General features: G+C 49.7%; 1 protein-coding gene across 1 annotated transcript in view; it reads left to right on the forward strand.

The window, feature by feature from the left end:
* CRTAC1 (cartilage acidic protein 1) overlaps positions 1-27,616 on the forward strand; it is a 604,943-nt gene that overhangs the window by 431,023 nt on the left and 146,304 nt on the right. The window contains exon 9 of the mRNA XM_089662389.1: positions 19,772-19,908. Coding sequence (XP_089518515.1) covers positions 19,772-19,908 — 137 coding nt within the window. The remainder of the gene's footprint in view (positions 1-19,771; positions 19,909-27,616) is intronic.

The raw sequence follows: 27,616 nt of genomic DNA on the forward strand, positions 1-27,616 counted from the left end.
AAAAGCTTTTAGCTTCTGCCTGATGGAGAATTCTGGAAAACAGCAGAATGAAGGAATCCCTGATGTCATTAATATATAACTGGCACATGTTCCTCATTAGACCGAGTACAGTGTCATAAATTATCTCATTAACAAGTAATTGGCGCTCCCTTCATTTTCGCCTTAGGAGAGATATAAAAAGGCGCCGTTGCCTATGGCGCTGGAGACCGAGGTCTGGTAAGTTCTTCTAAAGGGGGCACTGCAGGGTGGATGGGGAGGTTTGGCAGCACTGTGGGGGCTAAGGGGTCTCAGGGGGCCTGGGAAAGCTGTTGCCTACGGCAGTCCTTGTCAACCTTGTTGAGACCAAGATCTGGTAAATTCTTCTAAAACCTTCCATATCCCAACAGGGGACTGGTAGCAACCGTGGGGGACTTTGTCTATGGAGGGGGCTGGGGGTCTCCCTATGAGACTGAGGACTTTGCAGAGGCAATGTGGGGACTGGAGGGCACTGTGGGGGCTGGAGTGCACTATAGGGCACTTTTGGAGGTTGGTGGCACTACGAGGGTCTGGAGGCTCTGCAGCAAGCAAGGGGGCACTTTAGGGTGGGGGGGCACTGTGGGAGGTTTGGCAGCACTGTGGGGTCTCAGGCGCCTCAGGGGGCCTGGGGGAGCTGTTGCCTACGGCAGTTGGTTTCATCCTTGTTGAGACCAAGGTCTGGTAAATTCTTCTAAAACCTTCCATATCTCAACAGGAGACTGGGGGCAACTGTGGGGGACTTTGTCTCTGGAGGGGGCTGGGGGTCTCTCTAGGATACTGAGGACTTTCACAGGGGCAATGTGAGGGACTGGAGGGCACTGTGGGGGCTGAACTGCACTATAGGGCACTTTTGGAGGTTGGTGGCACTACGAAGCGCTGGAGGCTCTTCAGCAAGCAAGGGGGTACTGCAGGGTGCGGGGGGCACTGTGGGAGGTTTGGCAGCACTGTGGGGACTCGGGGCCTGGTTGAGCTGTTGCCTATGGCAGTCGTTGTCAACCTTGTTGAGACCAAGGTCTGGTAAATTCTTCTAAATCCTTCCATATCCCAACAGGGGACTGGGGGCAACTGGGGGGGACTTAGTCTATGGAGGGGGCTGGGTGTCTCACTATGAGACTGAGGACTTTGCAGAGGCAATATGGGGGACTGGAGGGCACTGTGGGGACTGGCGTGCACTATGCGGTGCTTTTGGAGGTTGGTGGCACTACGAGGGGCTGGAAGCTCTGCAGCAAGCTAGGGGGCACTGCAGGGTGGGGGGGGGGGGCACTCTGGGAGGTTGGGCAGCACTGTGGGGGCTAAGGGGTCTCAGGGGGCCTGAGGGAGCTGTTGGAGGTTGAAGGGCACTCTGGCACACTATGGGAGGCTGGGTGGCACTATGGGAGTTTGGTAGCCCCTCTGGCAGGTTGGGTGATCTGCAGCTGGATTGAGGTTCAGAAGGACGGAGGCCACAGCCTGATGGATGACCACTATTGGCCTACAGAAACTGTTCAGATTCTAATTTCTAAATTGATAGCAAAGAAATGGAAGGGAAACCTCTGATTGGTGGTTTCAAAAACTAAAAGGCAGTCTGCAAAAAAAGAGTAATAATGCTTACAAGTCCCACTGCTGGTGACTCCAATCTTCCTGTCCTTGTTAATCAGAAGAATCTTCAGCATCCGACAATTCCCAGTGTGTTTGATGCCCCCCCCCCCCTGCTGTGTACTGGGCTTCCATCCAATGGCCGCTAAGTCACTGGTGTGATCACAGATTTTATGGTGGGACATAGTAAATACATAGCTGATGGTGGGTGCAGGGCCGATCCGAGTCTATTTTGCACCTTAGACAAGTCCAACTACAAGCCCCCCCCCCCGCCCCCCTGAAAAAATAAAGCCTGTGCAGGGATGCTCTCTGTCCTCTTTGTCAATGTTATCTCTGTGTGGATACTGATTGGGCAGCTGGGAGGGGGTGACGTTGTGCGCGGCTTGCAGGACACCTCATTGACTGGATACCTCTTCTTCATGGATTCTCTGAAGTTTGCAGGAGATGACTTTGTCTCCACCGAACATCATCCAATCCTACAGCGGTATGGGAAGGGTCAGTGTGTGGAGAAAAGGGCAGTCATCACACATTTTGGGGCCCTTTACAAAGCTTTAGGCCTGGATCCCCCGGGCCTGAGTCCCTTACATCAGAGTTTACCCCTTTCATTATGGTCCCCAAAGTTCCACCCCCCCTTACATCAGGGTCTCTAGAGTCCCCCTCCTTTCATCAGTGTCCCCAGAGTCATCCCCCCCTTACATCAAGGTCTCAAGAGTCCTCTCTCCTTAAATCAAGGTCCCCAGAGTCCGTCCCCCCCCCCTTACATCAGAGTTTGCCCTTGCATCAGAGAACCCACTTTCATTAGGGTCCCTAAAGTCTCCCCTTACATTAGAATCCCAAAGTCCCCCCCATTACACCAGGGTCCACATAGCCCACCCTTACATTAAGGTTCCCTAGAACCCCCTTCCTTAAATCAGGGTCCCCTAGAACCCCCCTCCTTAAATCAGGGTCCCCAGAGTCCCCCTCCTTACATCAGGGTCCCCAGAGTCCCCCCCTACATCAGGATCCCCAGTGCCCCCCTCCTTAAATCAGGGTCCCCAGAGTCCCCCCTTACATCAGAGTCCCCCTTTCATTAGGATCCCCAAAGTCACCCCCCTTACATGAGGGTCCCCAAAGCCCCCTTATATCAGGGTCCCTAAAGTGACCTTACATCAGGGTCCCTAAAAAGCCCCCTTACATCAGGATCCCTAAAGCAGCCTTCTATCGGAGTCACCAAAACCCCCTTACATCATAGTCCCTAGAGCCCATTCCCTTTCAATAGGGTCCCCAGAGTTAGAAGGGAAGAGCAGAGTTGGGTAAAGAGTGGAGAGGATTTAGAGAATAGTTGGGGTCATGGAAGGGGAGGAGGGAGTACTGTGAAGACCCCAGCTTACAGAATTCATTCCTTCTCATTGCAGCATTTGGCTACAGGACAGGTGGAAGGCTGGACACTGGGACCGGATAGGTTTGGAAGAGGAACGTCCTCCTCCTCATCTGAATGCTGGGGCCTGGGGGAGGGGCAAGTTCATGATTGGCTGTTAGAACATAGGTGGCCCTAGCAACCAAACCCTGGCGCTGAGAACAGCAGGCGGCGGTGGACGCTGTCGGTCACCATACATTCCAGGACAGCTCTAATTGCTGAACAGCCTGCACTGTTGCTGAGTGGCGTGGCTGTGGTACCAGGTACAATGGCTGGGTTTTTGGGCAGGACACTCTGGAGGGGGTTTAGACCCAGCAACAACTGGCTGTGGCTGCGCCCTAGGCAGCATTGGCACCTTAGGCGGCTGCCTAGTTTGCCTACTGGTAGCACCGACCCTGGGTGAGTGGAACCACAGTGCATAGTATAGGGTGGAGCCATCCAACACATAGATGTTGCCAAAGATTCTTCACATTTTATGGTTTGTAACCGAGTGAAGATCAGAGTCACTGTTGATGGGATTACTTGGAAGATCTCAGATGTTCTGCAGGATCCCATAACAGAAGTCTTCATCCACATGCACCCGTCAGGAACCATCGCGTGTGGGTCTACACATGCGTAGGTGTCTGCCGAGACGTATAGGTGGCAGGGCACTAGGACCCAGGCGCACCCGTCGTCTGGACAGTACTAGGCAGGCACTGGGACCCAGGCGTAGCCTGTCAGGTGCAGGGCGGGCTATTTGAGCTAGCCCTGCACAGACACTTGTTGCCAAATGGTCTTTGTATCCTGTTACCTGTGTGTGAGTACTTCTGATCTGGATTGTTTTGACCTTGTTGCCTTCTCCCGTCCTGACCCCTTGGCTTGCCTGACTCTGCTCCTGGATGTTCCCGTTTACATCTGACCTCCTGGTATTGACCCTGCGTGTGACCCGACTATCCTTTGCCTACCGTTTTGTACCTTACCGATCCGCTAGTTACCGACCCGGCCTGCATGACTCTGATTTAGCTCATCCATCCACCCACCCCGCAGGGATCACTAGGCTCCCTTACATCAGACTACTAGCTCTCTGGAGCCCGTCAGACTCCTCTACCCCTGTTGAAGATACCTGGTAGTTGCGACCTGGTACCGGAGCGCTCCAAGTCCATCCCGACCATCAGGGGCCCTGGTGAACAAGTGCTCCGGTGCTTAGACTCCACACTCTGGGGAGGCTCTACCGGGGGACTGATAGAGGTGCTGTCAGGTGGTCCGTTACAGCACCAGTCAGCCGGACAGACAGTAAGCTCCTTTATTGGATGTCCCGGGACCTGGTCTCAATGTCCAGCTATGCATAACCCATCTGTCCGGCTGACTGCTGTGGAACATTGACTAGCCCCACTATACTGAAGTGTGGATCTGTCTTCAACCCGGAGGGAGTGATGAGGGGTTAACGTGGAGCTTGGACGATGGACTGTCCATGTGGTTGCCCTTTGCCTCGAGACGGTGATAGCCATCAGAAAACGAGACAATGTCAATTCTAATGCCTTTTGGCATGCGGACATCATGCGTTGAGCATGCTCGGACCCCGGTGTCATCTGGAATGTGAGTGGGAACACTATCCAATTTTATCCTCCATTTACTCCACCGTGGGTCCCCACTGAACTTTGTTACTTGGACTGGATCTTAGTCTCAATATTTTAGCTACTCCATCTGCTATCACTGTGGCCCAATGGTCACTATCTGAGGCATTTTTCCTGCGCATACAGCCAGAGCTGCTGTTAGAAACCACGGGGCCCCATACAGAATACCTGTCAGGGCCCCTCCGCAAAAAAAAAATGCTTCAGTTATGAATGAACAGTGAGTAATTGTTACTGATCACTCATTGTGTTCATTCAGGAAAGGCCTAATTAGCAGACCTTTCCCCACTCTCCATCCTGAAGGATCCTATTGTGAGTTGCAGCTGGCGGTGGAAAGGAGAGGAGGGGAGCCGGAAGCACTATGGGGTGGGGGCACACAGGGGGGCCTGGGTAGCAGGGGGAAACGTATGGTGCACAGGGAGGTTGATGGGTGCAGTGGGGGGGGGCAATTACTGGAACCGACTCGCTGTATGGCTCTCTCTGCTGCAGCTTAAAGCCAGTGGGAGGAAGAGGAGAAGAAGCCGCCCTCTCTGCCCACATCTGATTCAACCAGCTGCCTGGGTCTCCCTTCTGGGCTGGGCCCAATACAGGAGGGATGGTGGTACCCCCTTATCCACAGCCCTGCATGCAGTATTAATGCCAATACTGTTAACTTGGCCCGAGCCTAACCATGTTCTCCTATGAGATTTCCGCCTGCATAATTCATGGTGATCATGTTCTTGTTCACCACATGGTGCTCTATCTACTAGCCCAGGGGTGTCAAACTGGCGGCCCTCCAGCTGTTGCGAAACTACAAGTCCCATCATGCCTCTGCCTTTGGGAGTCATGCTTGTAACTGTCAATCTTGCAATGCCTCATGGGACTTGTAGTTTGGCAACAGCTGGAGGGCCGCCAGTTTGACACCCGTGCGCCATCATGGCTTTCATTGATGCCTAGCTACGTCTGTATTCCAATGATCCAGGTGTCATCTCCACACCACATGTATGAGGGAGGCTGGATTTTGTGATGTTTTTGATCCTTCTTTATCCTTCACTTGCATAACTGATTGAGGAAGATTTTTACATCTTCAATGCCCTACTTTAGATGGCTACATGTATTTGATTTTTAATCTCAGCTTTGCATTAACAAGGATTTGTCCCCCACATTACATCTTGACTCTGCCTCCATGCATACTTTGATGATGGTAATTAATGGGTCTATATTCCTGGCCGTGGTGGCGTAGAGTCTAGTGATATACCATGTTGGGGACATTGTGTACTTTTTACATCCAACCCGGGTTTCCCTAATCGTTAAAGTGATTGTTCCCCCATGAACATGTTTTCTAGTGCACAATTTTGGGTACTGTGACCCGCACCTGAGTTAGTGAATGAAATAACTTCTGTTCTGACTATTTCCCCCATCTGGTGTCATTGTATGTTTTACAGTCTCGCCCCTTTTTTATTCTATATTATGTCACCTGTAACCATGACCAGGAGCTGACAACATAGAAATCACACCGACAACCAGGTACAATGGTGAAAGATGGACTCCACCTTTCTGTTGTGTGTCTCTGTGTGCCACATGGAGCATGGAGGAGAGGAAGAGCAGCAAAGAATTGTCTGGGGATTGGAGAACAAAAATGGTGGAAATGATGGACAATCTCAAGGTTACAAGTCCATCTCCAGAGATCCTAACGTTCCTGTGTCCACTGTGCGCAACATTGTCAGGAAGTTTCCAGCTCATGGCACTGTAGCTAATCTCTGATGAAAGATTGCAACGAAAGATTGTTGGAATGGTGAAATAGAAATATGGTAGGAGACCCAGGAGGACCCCACTGCTGACACAGAAATATGGTAGGAGACCCATGAAGACCCCACTGCTGACACAGAAATATGGTGGGAGACCCAGGAGGACCCCACTGCTGACACAGAAATATGGTGGGAGACCCAGGAGGACCCCGCTGCTGACACAGAAATACGGTGGGAGACCCAGGAGGACCCCACTGCTGACACAGAAATATGGGAGGAGACCCAGGAGGATCCCACTGCTGACACAGAAATATGGGAGGAGACCCAGGAGGACCCCACCGCCGACACAGAAATATGGGAGGAGACTCACGAGGACCCTACTGCTGACACAGAAATATGGGAGGAGACCCAGGAGGATCCCACTGCTGACACAGAAATATGGTAGGAGGCCCAGGAGGACCCCACTGCCGACACATAAATATGGTGGGAGACCCAGGAGGACCCCACTGCTGACACAGAAATATGGGAGGAGACCCAGGAGGACCCCACTGCCGACACAGAAATATGGGAGGAGACCCAGGAGGACCCCACTGCTGACACAGAAATATGGTGGGAGACCCAGGCGGACCCCACTGCTGACACAGAAATATGGTAGGAGACCCAGGAGGACCCCACTGCTGACACAGAAATATGGGAGGAGACCCAGGAGGACCCCACTGCTGACACAGAAATATGGTAGGAGGTCCAGGAGGACACCACTGCTGACACATAAATATGGTGGGAGACCCAGGAGGACCCCACTGCTGACACAGAAATATGGTAGGAGACCCATGAAGACCCCACTGCTGACACAGAAATATGGTGGGAGACCCAGGAGGACCCCGCTGCTGACACAGAAATACGGTGGGAGACCCAGGAGGACCCCACTGCTGACACAGAAATATGGGAGGAGACCCAGGAGGATCCCACTGCTGACACAGAAATATGGGAGGAGACCCAGGAGGACCCCACTGCTGACACAGAAATATGGGAGGAGACCCAGGAGGACACCACTGCTGACACATAAATATGGTGGGAGACCCAGGAGGACCCCACTGCTGACACAGAAATATGGGAGGAGACCCAGGAGGACACCACTGCTGACACATAAATATGGTGGGAGACCCAGGAGGACCCCACTGCTGACACAGAAATATGGGAGGAGACCCAGGAGGACCCCACTGCTGACACAGAAATATGGGAGGAGACCCAGGAGGACCCCACTGCTGACACAGAATTATGGGAGGAGACCCAGGAGGACCCCACTGCCGACACAGAAATATGGGAGGAGACCCAGGAGGATCCCACTGCCGACGCAGAAATATGGGAGGAGACCCAGGAGGACCCCACTGCCGACACAGAAATATGGGAGGAGACCCAGGAGGATCCCACTGCCGACACAGAAATATGGTGGGAGACCCAGGAGGATCCCACTGCCGACACAGAAATATGGTGGGAGACCCAGGAGGACCCCACTGCCGACACAGAAATATGGTAGGAGACCCAGGAGGACCCCACTGCTGACACAGAAATATGGTAGGAGACCCAGGAGGACCCCACTGCTGACACAGATATATGGGAGGAGACCCAGGAGGACCCCACTGCTGACACAGAAATATGGGAGGAGACCCAGGAGGACCTCACTGCCGACACAAAAATATGGTGGGAGACCCAGGAGGACCCCACTGCCGACACAGAAATATGGGAGGAGACCCAGGAGGACCTCACTGCCGACACAGAAATATGGTAGGAGACCCAGGAGGACCTCACTGCCGACACAGAAATATGGGAGGAGACCCAGGAGGACCCCACTGCCGACACAGAAATATGGTAGGAGACCCAGGAGGACCCCACTGCTGACACAGAAATATGGGAGGAGACCCAGAAGAACCCCACTGCTGACACAGAAATATGGTGGGAGACCCAGAAGAACCCCACTGCTGACACAGATATATGGGAGGAGACCCAGGAGGACCCCACTGCTGACACAGAAATATGGGAGGAGACCCAGGAGGACCCCACTGCCGACACAAAAATATGGTGGGAGACCCAGGAGGACCCCACTGCCGACACAAAAATATGGTGGGAGACCCAGGAGGACCCCACTGCTGACACAGAAATATGGGAGGAGACCCAGGAGGACCTCACTGCCGACACAGAAATATGGGAGGAGACCCAGGAGGACCCCACTGCCGACACAAAAATATGGTGGGAGACCCAGGAGGACCTCACTGCCGACACAAAAATATGGTGGGAGACCCAGGAGGACCCCACTGCTGACACAGAAATATGGGAGGAGACCCAGGAGGACCTCACTGCCGACACAGAAATATGGTAGGAGACCCAGGAGGACCCCACCGCTGACACAGAAATATGGGAGGAGACCCAGAAGAACCCCACTGCTGACACAGAAATATGGGAGGAGACCCAGGAGGACCCCACTGCGCACACAGAAATATGGGAGGAGACCCAGGAGGACCCCACTGCTCACACAGAAATATGTAGGAGACCCAGGAGGACCCCACTGCTGACACAGAAATATGATAGGAGACCCAGGAGGACCCCGCTGCTGGCACAGAAATATGGTAGGAGACCCAGGAGGACCCCACCGCTGACACAGAAATATGGTAGGAGACCCAGGAGGACCCCACTGCTGACACAGAAATATGGGAGGAGACCCAGGAGGACCCCACTGCTGACACAGAAATATGTAGGAGACCCAGGAGGACCCCACTGCTGACACAGAAATATGGTAGGAGACCCAGGAGGACTCCACTGCTGACACAGAAATATGGTAGGAGACCCAGGAGGACTCCACTGCTGACACAGAAATATGGGAGGAGACCCAGGAGGACCCCACCGCTGACACAGAAATATGGGAGGAGACCCAGGAGGACCCCACTGCTGACACAGAAATATGGGAGGAGACCCAGGAGGACCCCACCGCTGACACAGAAATATGGGAGGAGACCCAGGAGGACCCCACTGCTGACACAGAAACATAAAAAAGCCAGATAAGAGTTTACAGAAATTTACCCAAGGAAGCCAAAATCCTTCTGGGAGAATGTGCTGTGGACAGACGGAATACAATGGCAGCTTTTTGGTAAAGCCCATCATTCTACTGATTTCAGAAAAACAATGAGACCTTTAAAAAAAAGAATACAGTCAAACATGGTGGTGGGGGGTCACTGATGTTTTGGGGTTGCTTTGTTGCTTCAGGCACTGGAGGTCTTGGCCTTGTACATGGCATTATGAAATCTGAAGACCACCAAAGCATTCTGGCGTGCCATGGCCCGGTGTCAGAAAGTTGGGTCTCCATCCGAGGTCAGGGGTCTTCCAGCAGGACAATGACCCAAAGCACACGTCACAAAGCCTCCAGAAATGGTTTCAGACAAAGCGCTGGAGAGGACTGAACTGGCCAGCAATGAGTCCAGATCTCCATCCCATGGAGCTCCTGTGGAGAGAGAAAAGGAACCCTTCCAATCTGAGAGACCTGGAGCAGTCGGAGGAAGAAGAGCGATCCAAAATTCCAGGAGAGAGGTGGAAGAAACCCATTGATGGTTACAGGAAGCCATTGATTCCAGTGATTTTTTCCAAGGGGTGCGCTACCAAATATTACATGGAGGGTGCCAATAATTTTGTCCAGTCCATTTTTGGGGTTTTGCGTGGAATGGGTCAGATTTGGCTTTTTGTTTCTTCACTTTTTTGTGTCACCGATACAAGCAAAAGAAATAAACACGAGAATGCCAAAAGATTTGTAATTGCAACAATTTTCAGGGTGAAGTGGTGGATTATCGGACAGAAATACAGAAGATTTGTGGCCACGACTGTATCTTAGGAGGGTGCTACACAACATAGAGACTGTGCTGCACCTAATGATGCATCCTGGAACCCAACGCCATTCAGGCAATTCAATGTATATTCCTCACTGATCATTGTCACTCAGCAGATGCTTCTGTCATTTTCCGGATCCAACATCCACGCTAAAAATAATTGAAATCATAATACAATTCAGCCCAGACCTCTGCAATCTCCAGCCAGCTGAATGTCATCAAAATGTATGATTGTGTCCCTCCGGTGCTGCAGCTCTTTAGGTGAGAAGAACGGCAGCATCTAATACAACTTTCCTTAGAATATAATCACAAACCAACACAACAAAAAAGAAAAATCTCCTTTCCGACGGCTTGAATCTGCTCTTTTTTAAATTGCATTGCAAATGGTATCATTATTTCTGGAGGCTGGGAAGGCGCGGGTGTAAAATCCGAGGGGATTATGGTAAGACAATGCGCTGATGGGAACCGGCCAGAACATCTGGATCCATAATGCTGTTATGGTCCTTATCTTCATCCTAATCTACGGATGGCAGCCAAGGCTACAGCTCTGGAGAAGAGATTGGGATTAATGGAGGTTACTGAGCACCGAAGGCCACAAGGGTTCCGCGTCACTTCCCTCGAACTTCGTACTGTGATAAGAACGTCAGACAAAACGTGCGAGTCCAGTGATACGTGTATCGGGAATTCATGTTTAATTGTTTGTTTTATTCTGGATGAGTTTTCTTGGAAAAAAAACAAATTATCCCCCCCGGTGAGTCCCAAACGTCTGCTTACAACACATGTCTGAGTACAGGACCCCGCTATTCTATTATGCACTATATTGGCCCTGCACTCCCAATCATGTGATTCAGGTGTCCCAATCCCTTCCATATCATGTGATTCAGGTGTCCCAATCCCTTCCATATCATGTGATTCAGGTATTCCAATCCCCTCCCAATAATTTGCTTCAGGTATTCCAATCCCTTCCCAATCATGTGATTCAGGTGTCCCAATCCCCTCCATATCATGTGATTCAGGTGTCCCAATCCCTTCCATATCATGTGATTCAGGTATTCCAATCCCCTCCCAACCATTTGCTTCAGGTGTTCCAATCCCTTCCCAATCATGTGATTCTGGTGTTCCAATCCCCTCCCAATCATGTCATTCAGGTGTTCCAATCCCCTCCATATCATGTGATTCAGATGTCCCAATCCCCTCCATATCATGTGATTCAGGTATTCCAATCCCCTCCATATCATGTGATTCAGGTATTCCAATCCCCTCCCAATCATTTGCTTCAGGTGTTCCAATCCCTTCCCAATCATGTGATTCAGGTGTTCCAATCCCCTCCCAATCATGTCATTCAGGTGTTCCAATCCCCTCCATATCATGTGATTCAGGTGTTCTAAAGCCCTCCATATCATGTTTCAGGTGTTCCAATCCCCTCCCAATCATGTGATTCAGGTGTTCCAATCCCCTCCCAATCATGTGATTCAGGTGTTCCAATCCCCTCCCAATCATGTGATTCAGGTGTTCCAATCCCCTCCCAATCATGTGATTCAGGGGTTCCAATCCCCTCCATATCATGTGATTCAGGTGTTCCAATCCCCTCCCAATCATGTGATTCAGGTGTTCCAATCCCCTCCATATCATGTGATTCAGGTGTTCCAATCCCCTCCCAATCATGTGATTCAGGTGTTCCAATCCCCTCCCAATCATGTGATTCAGGTGTTCCAATCCCCTCCATATCATGTGATTCAGGTGTTCCAATCCCCTCCATATCATGTGATTCAGGTGTTCCAATCCCCTCCATATCATGTGATTCAGGTGTTCCAATCCCCTCCCAATCATGTGATTCAGGTGTTCCAATCCCCTCCCAATCATGTGATTCAGGTGTTCCAATCCCCTCCAATCATGTGATTCAGGTGCCCAATTTTTTTTAAGAGTGAAATGCTGAAAACCCCTGTGGGAGAAATTTATGGAACTTTCTTTTAAATAGAATTGGGCTAAAATTGCCCCTAAAAAAGAAGAAAGTGAGTGACTGTGTATACAGGGCTACTGTTAGAGACCATGGGGCCCCATACAGAAAACCTGGCAGGGCCCCTCCAGCAAAAACAAAAAAAAGCTTCAGTTATGAATTAATACAGTAAGTAATTGTTACTGATCACTCATTGTGTTCATTCAGGAAAGGAAAGGGCTGGTAAATATGACATAATTAGCAGACCACTCTCCATCCTGAAGGATCCTATTGTGTGCTTTCAGGTGCCGGTGGAAAAGGAGAGGAGGGGAGCTGGAAGCACTGCGGGGTTGGGGGCACATAGGGGGGCCTGGGCAGCAGGGGGAAACGTATGGTGCACAGGGAGGGTAATGGGTGTGGTGGGGGGGGGGCAATTACTGGAACTGACCCGCTGTATGGCTCTCTCTGCTGCATCTGAAAGCCAGTGGGAGGGAGAGGAGAAGAAGCCGCCCTCTCTGCCCGTATCTGATTCAACCAGATTCCTCGGCTCCCCTGCTGGGCTGGGCCCAATACAGGAGGACTGGTGGTACCCCCTTATCCACAGCCCTGTGTGTGTGTATATATATATATATATATATATATATATATACAGGCGTACTGTGGTTTACAAATTTAATTAGTTCTGCGGGTCTTTTCGTATTGCACAAAATTCATAAACCGAAACGCGGTTTCCCTTAGGTATGCAATGATAACCAATTAATCTGTTCCGGAGGTCAGAAAAAAGTAAAAAAAAAGTATTTTATCTGTTCACTTTAAAGGCATAAATACTGTACAGGAACATGATTTAAAAAAAATTAGTAAATGCATCGAAAACCAATTAATCCGTTGATATTGCGAAAAAAATTTGTAAACTGAGGCTTTATTTTCAATGGATTTTCATTCGTAAACTATGTTACGAGGTGTTCATAAACCGAGGTACACCTGTGTGTATATATATATATATATATATATATATATATAGTCAGGTCCATAAATATTGGGACATCAACACAGTTCTAACATTTTTGGCTCTATACACCACAATGGATTTGAAATGAAATGAACAAGATGCGCTTTAACTGCAGACTGTCAGCTTTAATTTGAGGGTATTTACATCCAAATCAGGTGAACGGTGTAGGAATTACAACAGTTTGCATATGTGCCTCCCACTTGTTAAGGGACCAAAAGTAATGGGACAGAATAATAATCATAAATCAAACTTTCACTTTTTAATACTTGGTTGCAAATCCTTTGCAGTCAATGACAGCCTGAAGTGTGGAACGCATAGACATCAGCAGACGCTGGGTGTCATCCCTGGTGATGCTCTGCCAGGCCTCTACTGCAACTGTCTTCAGTTCCTGCTTGTTCTTGGGGCATTTTCCCTTCAGTTTTGTCTTCAGCAAGTGAAATGCTCAATCGGATTCAGGTCAGGTGATTGGCCATTGCAGAACATTCCACTTCTTTGGTTGCTTTTGCAGTCTGCTTTGGGTCATTGTCCATCTGCACTGTGAAGCGTCCAATGAGTTGTGAAGCATTTGGCTGAATATGAGCCGATAATATTCCCGAAACACTTCACAATTCATCCGGCTGCTTCTGTCAGCAGTCACATCATCAATAAATACAAGAGAAGCAGTTCCATTGGCAGCCATACATGCCCACGCCATGACACTACCACCACCATGATCACCGATGAGGTGGTATGCTGAGGACCATGAGCAGTTCCTTCTCCATACTCTTCTCTTCCCATCACTCTGGTACAAGTTGATGTCGGTCTCATCTCTCCATAGGATGTTGTTCCAGAACTGTGAAGGCTTTTTTACATGTCGTTTGGCAAACTCTAATCTGGCCTTCCTGTTTTTGAGGCTCACCAATGGTTTCCATCTTGTGGTGAACCCTCTGTATTCACTCTGGTGAAGTCTTCTCTTGATTGGTGACTTTGACACACATACACCTACCTCCTGGAGAGTGTTCTTGATCTGGCCAACTGTTGTGAAGGGTGTTTTCTTCACCAGGGAAAGAATTCTTCGGTCATCCACCACAGCTGTTTTCCGTGGTCTTCCGGGTCTTTTGGTGTTGCTGAGCTCACCGGTGCGTTCCTTCTTTTTAAGAATGTTCCAAACAGTTGTTTTGGCCACGCCTAATGTTTTTGCTATCTCTCTGATGGGTTTGTTTTGTTTTTTCAGCCTAATGATGGCTTGCTTCACTGATAGTGACAGCTCTTTGGATCTCATCTTGAGAGTTGACAGCAACAGATTCCAAATGCAAGTAGCACACTTGAAATTAACTCTGGACCTTTTATCTGCTCATTGTAATTGGGATAATGAGGGAATAACACACACCTGACCATGGAACAGCTGAGAAGCCAATTGTCCCATTACTTTTGGTCACTTAACAAGTGAGAGCCACATATGTAAACTGTTGTCATTCCTACACCGTTCACCTGATTTGGATGTAAATACCCTCAAATTAAAGCTGACAGTCTGCAGTTAAAGCACATCTTGTTCGTTTCATTTCAAATCCATTGTGGTGGTGTATAGAGCCAAAAATGTTAGAATTGTGTCCATGTCCCAATATTTATGGACCTGACTGTATATCACACTCTGCCAAAAAAAGCCATAGTAAACTATTTGAAACCAAAGAATTTAGTCCCTAATGATCTGAGCGAGACGTCCAGCCAACAGAGGTTGTGTAACAGGACCGACCCCAGACTGAGCTTGGGTAGTTTCACTAGACTCCTGCTTTACCGTCCGAACACCGACCACTGACACCACAGCTGACCATACAAGACTAGAGAACACCAGTCTTAAAGTAAACCAGGAAGTAGACTAGTTTATTTGAACACAGATCCAAGATATATACACTCAAGGGGACAATCCCCCCTCCCTGCATATTGACACGGGGCGGGGCAATCTACATTTAGTAACAAGGGACACACCAACAGACAGTCCCATCAGGAGGGAGGGCTGCTGGAGACACCCCCACCAAGCCAATACATACAAACACATACATCCCATAATAGTTTGCTCCCAAGCAAGACACACAATAGAAGAATGGGATACAACCACATGGCATTAAACACTTAACAATTCCCCCACCCCAATATTAGGACGGATCAACCTGACAGGCACAGGGTGACTTACACATAAGAGGGATATGGGGAGCTGAGAAAGGGGTCTCCCCACCTCTCCAAAGTGAGCTGTGTTCCATGGGCCCCCCAACCAAAGTGACTCCTGTCACAGGTTGCAACACACAAGTTACTTAAGGTATAAATCAAAGTCCCAACTAAGGTTCAACCCCTGCGGTACTCGTGTCTTTAACCTGTGTGTCCACCATACCTCCCACTCCAGCAGCCTGCAATGTTGATTGGGCTTCCATGCACAGGTACAATACATCATGTAGATTGCCTGTCACACTGGAATGCCCCAAAATTAACTTTAGTGTATTTTTTTTAACTGAAACTTGATGTTTCATAAACTGTCGCACTAATATTATGAGACCTATCATGAGACCTAACAATTGGAACTACTACTATTTTATGCTCATGTCTGCTCTCAGAAGATATACGTATAACATTTGGGGGGTATTAGGTCATCTTCAGGCCCAAAGTGCAAAAAAACAGCTCCGGCAGCAAAAGGGTTAAACTTAATTCTCGGGCAGTTTAGAGCTGACGTTCAGAACCAACACCTAGTGAACGCGATGTAATATGATTTACTATAATGTTAGAGGAATGTGCCTGTTCGTTGATTGAGCTGCTCGTGGAATTCCACGTCCATGAAGTGGCGGTGAGGGCAGAAGTGAGTGGCGATGCGATGACAAAGAGTGAAGGAGTGCACATTGGTGCGGCTGCTTAGAGCAAAGAAGTTCTTGTCGGTGAGTGGGGTTGTGTTTGTTGGGTCATTGGTGGCCAGTGTGCATCCATTTATTAAATGGGATGAAAGTAATGGAAGCGAGTGGGATGATTCACAGTGGTGGAGAGGAAGCGCGCATTTGTACAGTGGGGTTGTGGTGCATTGCTAACAAATGGAGTAGTGCACATGGATGCAGTAGCAGCAAGCGGAGTAGTGTGTGTGGATGCAATGGCGGAGAGTAGAGTAGTGTAGAGAGGTGCACTGGGGAGTAGAGTAGTGTACAGGGGTGCACTGGGGAGTAGAGTAGTGTACAGGGGTGCACTGGGGAGTAGAGTAGTGTACAGGGGTGCACTGGGGAGTAGAGTAGTGTACAGGGGTGCACTGGGGAGTAGAGTAGTGTACAGGGGTGCACTGGGGAGTAGAATAGTGTACAGGGGTGCACTGGGGAGTAGAGTAGTGTACAGGGGTGCACTGGGGAGTAGAGTAGTGTACAGGGGTACACTGGGGAGTAGAGTAGTGTACAGGGATGCACTGGGGAGTAGAGTACGTGTACAGGGGTGCACTGGGGAGTAGAGTAGTGTAGAGAGGTGCAGTGATGAGTAGAGTAGTGTACAGGGGTGCAGTGATGAGTAGAGTAGTGTACAGGGGTGCAGCGACGAGTAGAGTAGTGTACAGGGATGCAGTGACGAGTAGAGTAGTGTACAGGGATGCAGTGACGAGTAGAGTAGTGTACAGGGATGCAGTGACGGGTAGAGTAGTGTAGAGAGGTGCAGTGATGAGTGGAGTAGTGTACAGGGGTGCAGTGGCAGTGAGTGGAGTAGTGTACGGGGGTGCGGTGGCAGTGAGTGGAGTAGTGTAGAGGGGTGCGGTGGCAGTGAGTGGAGTAGTGTAGTGGGGTGCAGTGGCAGTGAGTAGAGTAGTGTAGTGGGGTGCAGTGGCAGTGAGTAGAGTAGTGTAGTGGGGTGCAGTGGCAGTGAGTGGAGTAGTGTAGTGGGGTGCGGTGGCAGTGAGTAGAGTAGTGTAGCAGGGGTGTGGTGGCAGTGAGTGGAGTAGTGTACGGGGATGCGGTGGCAGTGAGATGAGTAGTGTAGAGGGGTGCGGTGGCAGTGAGTGGAGTAGTGTAGAGGGGTGCGGTGGCAGTGAGTGGAGTAGTGTAGAGGGGTGCGGTGGCAGTGAGTGGAGTAGTGTAGAGGGGTGCGGTGGCAGTGAGTGGAGTAGTGTACGGGGGTGCGGTGGCAGTGAGTGGAGTAGTGTAGAGGGGTGCGGTGGCAGTGAGTGGAATAGTGTAGAGGGGTGCGGTGGCAGTGAGTAGAGTAGTGTACGGGGGTGCGGTGGCAGTGAGTGGAGTAGTGTAGAGGGGTGCGGTGGCAGTGAGTGGAGTAGTGTAGAGGGGTGCGGTGGCAGTGAGTGGAGTAGTGTAGAGGGGTGCGGTGGCAGTGAGTGGAATAGTGTAGAGGGGTGCGGTGGCAGTGAGTGGAGTAGTGTAGAGGGGTGCGGTGGCGGTGAGTGGAGTAGTGTAGAGGGGTGCGGTGGCAGTGAGTGGAGTAGTGTAGAGGGGTGCGGTGGCAGTGAGTAGAGTAGTGTAGAGGGGTGCGGTGGCAGTGAGTGGAGTAGTGTACGGGGGTGCGGTGGCAGTGAGTGGAGTAGTGTACGGGGGTGCGGTGGCAGTGAGTGGAGTAGTGTAGAGGGGTGTGGTGGCAGTGAGTGGAGTAGTGTAGAGGGGTGCGGTGGCAGTGAGTGGAGTAGTGTAGAGGGGTGCGGTGGCAGTGAGTGGAGTAGTGTAGAGGGGTGCGGTGGCAGTGAGTGGAATAGTGTAGAGGGGTGCGGTGGCAGTGAGTGGAGTAGTGTAGAGGGGTGCGGTGGCAGTGAGTAGAGTAGTGTAGGGGGGTGCGGTGGCAGTGAGTGGAGTAGTGTAGAGGGGTGCGGTGGCAGTGAGTAGAGTAGTGTAGAGGGGTGCGGTGGCGGTGAGTGGAGTACTGTGTGTGGATGCATTGGCTGCAAATGAAGCAGTTGTCATGAGTGCAGTAACAGCAAGCAGGGTAGTGTGCGTGGATGCAGTGGCGAGTGCAGCACTGAACGTGGGTACAGTGGCAGCCATCGGAGCAGTGCGTGTGAGTGCAGTGGCAATAGAGTATTGTGCAGTAGTGGTTGTTAGCGCATGTGTGTTTGAGTGAGGTCATGCCTTTCCATGCAATGGTGGCGAGTGTGTTCCTGCACATTGGTGCGGTGGCAATGTCGGGTCGAATTTGCTTCCAGTGCCTAGACTTTTGTGTAGCTACTTTTCTAGAATGATCTCAGGTTGCTTATACCAACCTTTATTGGTAGAACCGACTTGTTGTAGAAGCAAATTGGAAGGTCCCAAAAAGACCTTCAAGGTCCCGATGTTTTTGTTAAAGTCGTTCGAAGCAAACCGTGTTGGAGGAATCATCTTGTGTTGGAGGAATCATCTTGTGTTGGAGGAATCATCTTGTGTTGGAGGAATCATCTCGTGTTGGAGGAATCATCTCATGTTGGAGGAATCATCTCGTGTTGGAGGAATCATCTCGTGTTGGAGGAATCATCTCGTGTTGGAGGAATCATCTCGTGTTGGAGGAATCATCTCGTGTTGGAGGAATCATCTCGTGTTGGAGGAATCATCTCGTGTTGGAGGAATCATCTCGTGTTGGAGGAATCATCTCGTGTTGGAGGAATGATCTCATGTTGGAGGAATCATCTCGTGTTGGAGGAATCATCTCGTGTTGGAGGAATCATCTCATCATCACATGTTGGCCTTTTCTCCAGTATTCCAGAAACCCAACAAAGATATTTCCATTATTAGGTCCTCCTCAGTACCGGGACAGGTTCGTCCAGTGCCCAGAGCAAGGATGCAGACCTGCACCCTCTACCTAATGCATGCCATAGAATAGGTTACCACCTTGTGCCCATTCTTTGCCCAACTGTCCATGGTTGGCATGGAGAGTGCACTACCTCTGCTTGGCCAATTGCTTGCTTTCTTGTGGCTCAAGGGCAGTGTCAGCTGTAGGTGGATGTGGTGGAGAGCAGGTATGTAGACCAGTAGCTGTCAGAGCAGATGGAAAACTGCAGTCCCCGCTTGCTATCAAATGATCTGGAGCTTGCTTGTGGTGAGAGGGTGCCCTCCCCCACCCCTGCACCCTGGGCAGCTGCCCCTCTTTTCCACCCCTCGCCCCGACCCTGGTCCTCCTGTCATCTGTGAGATCAGTTTTTCTATTAGATTTCTAGCGCAGGTTTTTATAGCTCGATGTACATAGACAGTGAAATCCAGACTTTTGGGGCATATATTTTATTTATTGTCCTTGCACTGCAACCATGACAGATGGTGAAATAGGTAACCGGCACAAAGGAAATAATATCTTCAGGCAAGCACAGTAAGACCAAAGTGAGGAGAATAAAAACCTCCATTGTGTTTTTATGTATGCAGGAACACAAATCAAACGGAAAGGAATTTGAATTTCAAAGTTGATTGTCACCGGAAATGAAAGAACAATTTATCAGCCCCCATAAACAATAATTAGATGTTACGGGGAATATATTGTTCTTGCTCTCTCGGTTCTGTGTCACCAGATTGTGGCGGATTCTCAATGAAGATAGAAATGATTTTGCTCCCATTTTAATTGGAAGATTCCCTTGATTACTTTGTGGTCTCGAACAATAGCCGGCGACTTATTAGGTGATAGAGTTCCCTTTTAATAGCGTGTGATTTTCAGCTGTTGTATCTCTTCTATCTTCCAACAGGATATTGCTTCTCAGAAGTTCTCCATGCCCTCGCCGGTCCGCACGGTAATCGCGGCTGACTTCGATAACGATCAGGAGCTGGAAGTTTTTTTCAATAATATAGCCTACAGGGGTTCTTCAGCCAACCGAATGTTCAGGTAATGTCGCAGCCTTCCCAAAAAATGTGGCAGATCCTCATGTACATTCATACAGTGGTCTACAGTGGTCTACAGGGACTTTATTAGCCACAAATTAAACAAGATAACATTTTTTTACTTGGTTAAAATGTCTCATTAGCAGGGTTTTTTTTTTCTTTTTAGAAAATAGGTTTAGAGGGGTGGAGACAATGGGCTACTCCCACAAGTAGCCCATTTTCTCCACCCCCTACCAATCTCTGAGCACCGTCCCATGTCTCCATCTCCCTACCCACCTCCCAGTACCACCCCTGTTACAGAATACGTAACCAAGTATCTTTTTGTGGTTCTAAGGAATTTGTATGGAACTGGTAATGAAAACAATAACAAAGCCAGCAAAACAGGTTCCTTGCAGCCAAAAACAGCAATGCAAGGTCCCTCCATAGACGCTTTGGGGTTTATTTACTAAAGCTGGAGAGTCCAAAATCAGACTCCCTTCTGCATAGAAACCAATCAGCTTCTAACCTCAGCTTGTTCAATGAAGCTTTGGCAATGAAACCTGGAAGCTGATTGGTTTCTATGCAGAAGGGAGTCTGATTTTGGACTCTCCAGCTTTAGTAAATAAACCCCTTTCTGTCAAGTGACCCAACAATAGAAGGCTCCTCCATTGACCTGTCTATCCAGCGACCCAACTATAGAAGGCCCCTCCATAGACGCTTTCTGTCAAGTGACCCATCGATAGAAGGCTCCTCCATTGACCAGTCTATCGAGCGACCCAACTATAGAAGGCCCCTCCATAGACGCTTTCTGTCAAGTGATCCAACGTTATAAGGCTCGTCCATAGACTTGTCTATTAAGCGATCCAACTATAGAAGGCCCCTCCATAGACGCTTTCTGTCAAGTGACCCAGCGATAGAAGGCTCCTCCATTGACCTGTCTATCGAGCGACCCAACTATAGAAGGTCCCTCCATTGACGCTTTCTGTCAAGTGATCCAACGATAGAAGGCTCCTCCATTGACCTGTCTATCGAGTGATCCACCTATAGAAGGCTCCTGCATAGATGCTTTCTGTCAAGTGACCCAACGATAGAAGGCTCCTCCATAGACCTGTCTATTAAGCAACCCAACTATAGAAGTACCCTCCATAGACGCTTTCTGTCAAGTGACCCATCGATAGAAGGCTCCTCCATTGACCAGTCTATCGAGCGACCCAACTATAGAAGGCCCCTTCATAGACGCTTTCTGTCAAGTGATCCAACGTTATAAGGCTCGTCCATAGACTTGTCTATTAAGCGATCCAACTATAGAAGGCCCCTCCATAGACGCTTTCTGTCAAGTGACCCAGCGATAGAAGGCTCCTCCATTGACCTGTCTATCGAGCGACCCAACTATAGAAGGTCCCTCCATTGACGCTTTCTGTCAAGTGATCCACCTATAGAAGGCTCCTCCATAGATGCTTTCTGTCAAGTGACCCAACGATAGAAGGCTCCTCCATAGACCTGTCTATTAAGCAACCCAACTATAGAAGTACCCTCCATAGACACTTTCTGTCAAGTGACCCAATGATAGAAGGCCCGTCACGTACCTGACCGGAGGCTGTAGTAAAGAGAGGGTTTCCCTTGTGGCTGAGTGCAGTGTGCCCCTGGAGGTGGAGACAGGAGGTGCAGTGCCCAAAGAAGCACGGATTGCCAGTGGTGTTGCTGCTTGGTGATGCCTGATGAGATGGAACTCGTAGATGTGCCAGATGCAGAAGTAGTTTCTCCAGAGGTATATATTGGGAGTCCTCCTGCGCTGCTATGGACCACCCTCCCCTTTCCCTAGTTAACAGCCGCTAACACTCTAACTGATACCCACAAACAGTGTACAAATAAATAATATAATAGTGTAGCGCTTGATAACATATAAAAACAACTAAAATAAATAAATTAGGTACATAAACCTAGTGACAACTCACATAGTGTCTAAAAAATAAGTGCTCTAAACAAGTGTAACTTAACTCATGAGTGAAAAACCTCATAAAACATATTAGTGTTGTAATAACCATTCAGCATAATATTTGTGGTAGTGCCACTCCTAATCAATAATACATGTGATCGTGCCAAATCACTAAAGTAAATGTATTGTCCAATATCCAAAAAACAAATATAAAACAGTGAAGTCCAAGTGATGCTTAAATACACATGCAATGTGTTAACATGGTGTCACTCGTGAAAAATCCACTCTTCCACTTTGGCTGCAATGCCTCCTCACCTCCTTCCTACGACCCCTAGGGGCCAACAAGCCTTTAGGATCAACTTGGATCCTCAGCACTCCTGGATGGTACCTCTCAGGTTATCCTTCTGTTTGTCCTCCTCCACACCTTTCCGCCTCACGGAGACCTCTACTCCAATCCTCTGTAAATCCTCACTCTCACAATGGTGAGTTCAAGAAAAGAAATCCTGCACACCCACATTGGTCTTCGCGACAGCCGTATGTCAAAGTAAGTAGGCGCTGCTTACTTTGACATACGGCTGTCGCGAAGACCAATGTGGGTGTGCAGGATTTCTTTTCTTGAACTCACCATTGTGAGAGTGAGGATTTACAGAGGATTGGAGTAGAGGTCTCCGTGAGGCGGAAAGGTGTGGAGGAGGACAAACAGAAGGATAACCTGAGAGGTACCATCCAGGAGTGCTGAGGATCCAAGTTGATCCTAAAGGCTTGTTGGCCCCTAGGGGTCGTAGGAAGGAGGTGAGGAGGCATTGCAGCCAAAGTGGAAGAGTGGATTTTTCACGAGTGACACCATGTTAACACATTGCATGTGTATTTAAGCATCACTTGGACTTCACTGTTTTATATTTGTTTTTTGGATATTGGACAATACATTTACTTTAGTGATTTGGCACGATCACATGTATTATTGATTAGGAGTGGCACTACCACAAATATTATGCTGAATGGTTATTACAACACTAATATGTTTTATGAGGTTTTTCACTCATGAGTTAAGTTACACTTGTTTAGAGCACTTATTTTTTAGACACTATGTGAGTTGTCACTAGGTTTATGTACCTAATTTATTTATTTTAGTTGTTTTTATATGTTATCAAGCGCTACACTATTATATTATTTAGTTTCTCCAGAGGACTCGTGGATCCCGGAGGATGAGTAGAGTAGTCAGTAGCCAGAGCCAGTGTCAATACGGAACAGCAGACAGAAGCCAGGTCAAGACAAAGCTGGGGGTCATACATGGAGCAGTAGACAGGATCAAGGTTAGGATCAAGCCGAGGTAGAGAGCCAGGAAGAGAGCCAAAGCAAGGTCAGGTTCAAGCCGGATCGGTAACGGGTAATCAATAGTAAATACAGGAACACAGGAACTGGGGGGCTGACGATAATCCAGCAATTACTGAGCAGAGTTGCAGTCCTTATAAAGGCCAGTGATTGTTAGAAATTATCACGCCTTGCTTGTGCTGGTGCGCCTTTGCGCACAGGAATGCACGATTATGCACATTTTTTCGAGAATCGGTGCAGCCATCTTGAGCATTAACGCATTTGCTCGGGCTTCCTCGTCTTTTCTCCTGACAAGGCCCCTCTATAGACACTTTCTGTCAAGTGACCCAACGATAGAAGGCTCCTCCATAGACCTGTCTATTAAGTGACCCAACGATAGAAGGCTCCTCCATAGATATGTTATTAAGCGACCCAACGATAGAAGGCCTCTCCATAGACACTTTCTGTCAAGTGACCCAATAATAGAATGCTCTTTAATAGATGCTGTCTGTCAAGTGACCCAACAAAACAAGGCTCCTCCAGCTGTCTATTGAGCAATCCAACGATTGAAGGCACCCCATAGATGTTTTCTGTCAAGTGACCCAACGATAGAAGGCACCTCCATAGACACTGTCTATCAAGGGACTCAATGATCGAAGGCCTCTTTATCAAGGGACCCAAAAATAGAAGGCCCCTGTTGTCTAGCAAATGACCCAACAATATAAGTCCCCTCCATAGATGCTTTCTGTCAAGTGAGCCGATAGAAGGCTCCTCCATAGACGATGACTATCAAGCAACCCAACAATAGTCGGAGTCACACAGAATTTCATGTTTGCTCTTTGTTCTAACTTGCTGTCCATGATGAAATAGCAGACGTGGTAGAGCACATGGTCAGAATAACACTGGTTGCACAGCTCCCAATGTACACAGGACGATGTCTTTTGGCACACTGACTTATGAAGGTCTGTACTCCCTGTGACTGTGCATGCAGCCTTGTGCCATCTGTTGGCGTGTAACAAAACTAGCTTTGAAATGGTTTGATACCACCTCATACATGACAATTGGCTCCCACCAAACGTAAATTTTTGGGCTTTTATCCAAACACCCAACATCCAACATCAAATATCCAAGGTTCGGTCTGAACTTTTGTCTGAACCTTCACCTCTTCCCCCGATGTCCATATACTGCAGTAGCTTGTCCCAGTGGCGTCGCTATGGGGGTGCAGGGGGTGCGGAACGCACCCTCCAGAGGGGTGACAGCAGAGGCAGACACAGAAAAACTATTCAGTGACAGTAAGGGGAGCAAAGTAGGAGGCGTCAGCCTCTGATCCTGGAAGCAGCTCACTTATGGTGGAAGAGCGGGTTGGAGTCCCGGGCTGTGATTGTGCCGCACTATACAGCTGGTGATGGAGCCGGAGGGCTGCCATACGGTGAGAGTCCAATATTAGGTGTCAAGACTAGACACCGACTCCTTCACCACGGCTGTAATCAGGGAACTCTGCTGATATACAGTATGTATAAAGATTGCAAAATGCATTTTTTTTGGGGGGGGGGGTGAGGGAGTCTCCTAGTGTAATATGGGGTGATAGAGGAGCCTTTCACCCCCCTCTCTCTCACTCCTGTCTCTCCCAACCCAACTCTCTCTCACCCCCTCTTTCTCTCTCACCGCCCTATTTCTCACTCCCCTCTCTCTCACCCCCCTCTCTCTCACTCCTGTCTCTCCCAACCCAGCTCTCTCTCACCCCCCTCTTTCACTTCCTCTTTCTCTCTCACCGCCCTATTTCTCACTCCCCTCTCTCACCCCTCCTCTCTCTCACCCCTCTCTCTCACTCCTGTCTCTCCCAACCCAACTCTCTCTCACCCCCCTCTTTCTCTTTCACCATCCTCTTTCTCACTCCCCTCTTTCTCTCTCACCCTCCTCTCTCTCTCTCACCCCCCTCTCTCTTTCCCCTCCTCTCTCTCACCCCCCCCCCCTCTCTCACCCCCCTCACCTCCCTTTCTCTCACCCCCTCTCTCATCCCCCTCTCTCACCTCCCCCTCTCTCACCCCTCTGCTCTCTCACCCCTCCTCTCTCTTTCACCCCCCTCTCTCACCTCCCTTTCACATCCCTCTCTCTGATCTCCCTCACACCTCCCTCTCTCTCACACCCCCTCATCCCCTCTCTCTCTCTTACCCCCTCTCTCCCTCATCCTCTCTGTCTCTCTCTCTCTCTGTCTCTCAACCCCCCTCTCTCTCATCTCAACCCCTCTCATCCTCTCTCACCCCCCTTTCTCTCACTACCCTCTCTCACCCCCCCCCCTCACCCACCCTCTCTCTCACCCCCTCTCTCTCTCTCTCTCTCTCATCCCCCTCTTTCTCTATCTCTCACCCCCATCTTTCTTACTCCCCATTTCTCTCACCCCCTCTCTCTCTCTCCATGCCCCCCCCCTCCCTCCCCTTCTTCCATCTCTCTCTCCTTCCTATTCCTATTTCTCCTCCATCCCCCCCACCCCCTTCTGTCTCTCTCCCCCCCCACCCCCACCCTCTTCTGTCTCTCTCCCTCCATCCTCTCTTCCCCTTTTAATTTCTGACAGGCGTTTGTCATATTTCAGGTTCTTAGTAAAAATGTGCCGTAGATTTGACTAGAATTTCCATGTTTTCTCAGTGTAAAAGAAATAAGTTATGGAGGGTTGGCAACCCTGTCAGGAAGGAGCTGAATAGGAGCCGAATGGCCGCACAAGGCACCCAATTTCTGCCGCGGCTCCAGTGGTGGTGGTGGTGGGGTGACACCGTGTTCTACCACACCAGGTGATGCCAATCCTAGTGACACCACTGGCTTGTCCAGGTCACCAGGTAGTGAAGTCCTGGTCAGGAGGGTAGACTCCTTTTAAATTCCTCCGCCATATTTTAGCTGTGACGGTTCGGCACTGAAGGGGCCCAAGGAGAGGGACAGATCCTGAACACAGTAGTTCTCACGGAACATTCCCTTTATGCCGGGACAGCTTTTACAGATGGAAATGTCTGAAGTCATCACTTTCGAGTCACACAATTCAGAATGTGATATAAGATGACTCTTCCTCAGAAAATGTGAAAAATATGGCCGTGTAAAGATAAAAAATGTAATTTCAGATGCGTTATCTGCTGTCGGATTTTCTTCCTTTAACCTCTTCATGGCAGTGCGGAGTCGTCCTCTATCATGGTCGAACACTCGGATCTGACATCACATTATACCAAGGTCTCCTTTCTCTCCCGGGGAGCACCCGAGGCTCCTAATCATAGCACTGCTACCGTCCTAATGAGACTCCTACAGTCTGTACACGGCCATCGCATCGCCTCACATCGCATCGCCTCCTGTGCTGGCTGATTCTGTTATTATTATTACTATTATTATTTTTAATTTAATATTATTGCAGATACTTATTTATACCATCAATTTACACAGCGCTTTACGTACTCTATGTATAGATATTGTTCATTATTATTAGTAGAATAGGTGTAGGTACTCCCCCTTTTCAAGTCACCCCTTATTTCCACCCCCTACCCACCTCTAACCACTGTCCTTTGGTTCCACCCCCTACCCACCTCTGAGCACCTTTCCTTGGTTCCACCCCCTACCCACCTCTGAGCACCTTTCCTTGGTTCCACCCCCTACCCACCTCTGAGCACCGTCCCTTGATTCCACACCATACCAACTTCTAAGCACCATCCCTTAGTTCCACCCCCTACCCACCTCTGAGCACCGTCCCTTGGTTCCACCCCCTACCCATCTCTGAGCAATGTCCCTTGGTTTCACCCTCTAACCACCTCTAAGCACCGTCCCTTGGTTCCACCCTATACCCACCTCTAAGCAACATCCCTTGGTTCCACCCCCTACCCACCTCTGAGCACCGTCCCTTGGTTCTACCCCCTGCCCATCTCTGAGCAACGTCCCTTGGTTCTACCCCCTACCCGCCTCTGAGCACCGTCCCTTGGCTCCACCCTCTACTCACCTCTGAGCACCATCCCTTGGTTCCACCCCTTACCCACCTCTAAGCACTGGCCCTTGGTTCCACTCCCTACCCACTTCTGAGCACCGTTCCTTGGTTCCACCCCCTACCCACCTCCGAGCACCATCCCTTGGTTCCACCCCCTACCCACCTCTGAGCACCGTCCCTTGGTTCCACCCCCTACCCACCTCTGAGCACCGTCCCTTGGTTCTGTCCCTCACCCACCTCTGAGCACCGTTCCTTGGTTCCACCCCCTACCCACCTCCGAGCATCATCCCTTGGTTCCACCCCCTACCCACCTCTGAGCACCGTCCCTTGGTTCTGTCCCTCACCCACCTCTGAGCACCGTCCCTTGGTTCCACCCCCTACCCACCTCTGAGCACCGTCCCTTGGTTCTGTCCCTCACCCACCTCTGAGCACCGTCCCTTGGTTCTGTCCCTCACCCACCTCTGAGCACTGTCCCTTGGTTCCACCCCCTACCCACCTACCAGTCCCGCCCCCTTTAGAGAACACAGAACCAAG

The sequence above is a fragment of the Staurois parvus genome, unplaced genomic scaffold, assembly GCF_062004578.1.
Source record: "Staurois parvus isolate SC_StPar_1 unplaced genomic scaffold, SC_StPar_1.0 ptg001463l, whole genome shotgun sequence".
Lineage (NCBI taxonomy): Eukaryota > Metazoa > Chordata > Amphibia > Anura > Ranidae > Staurois > Staurois parvus.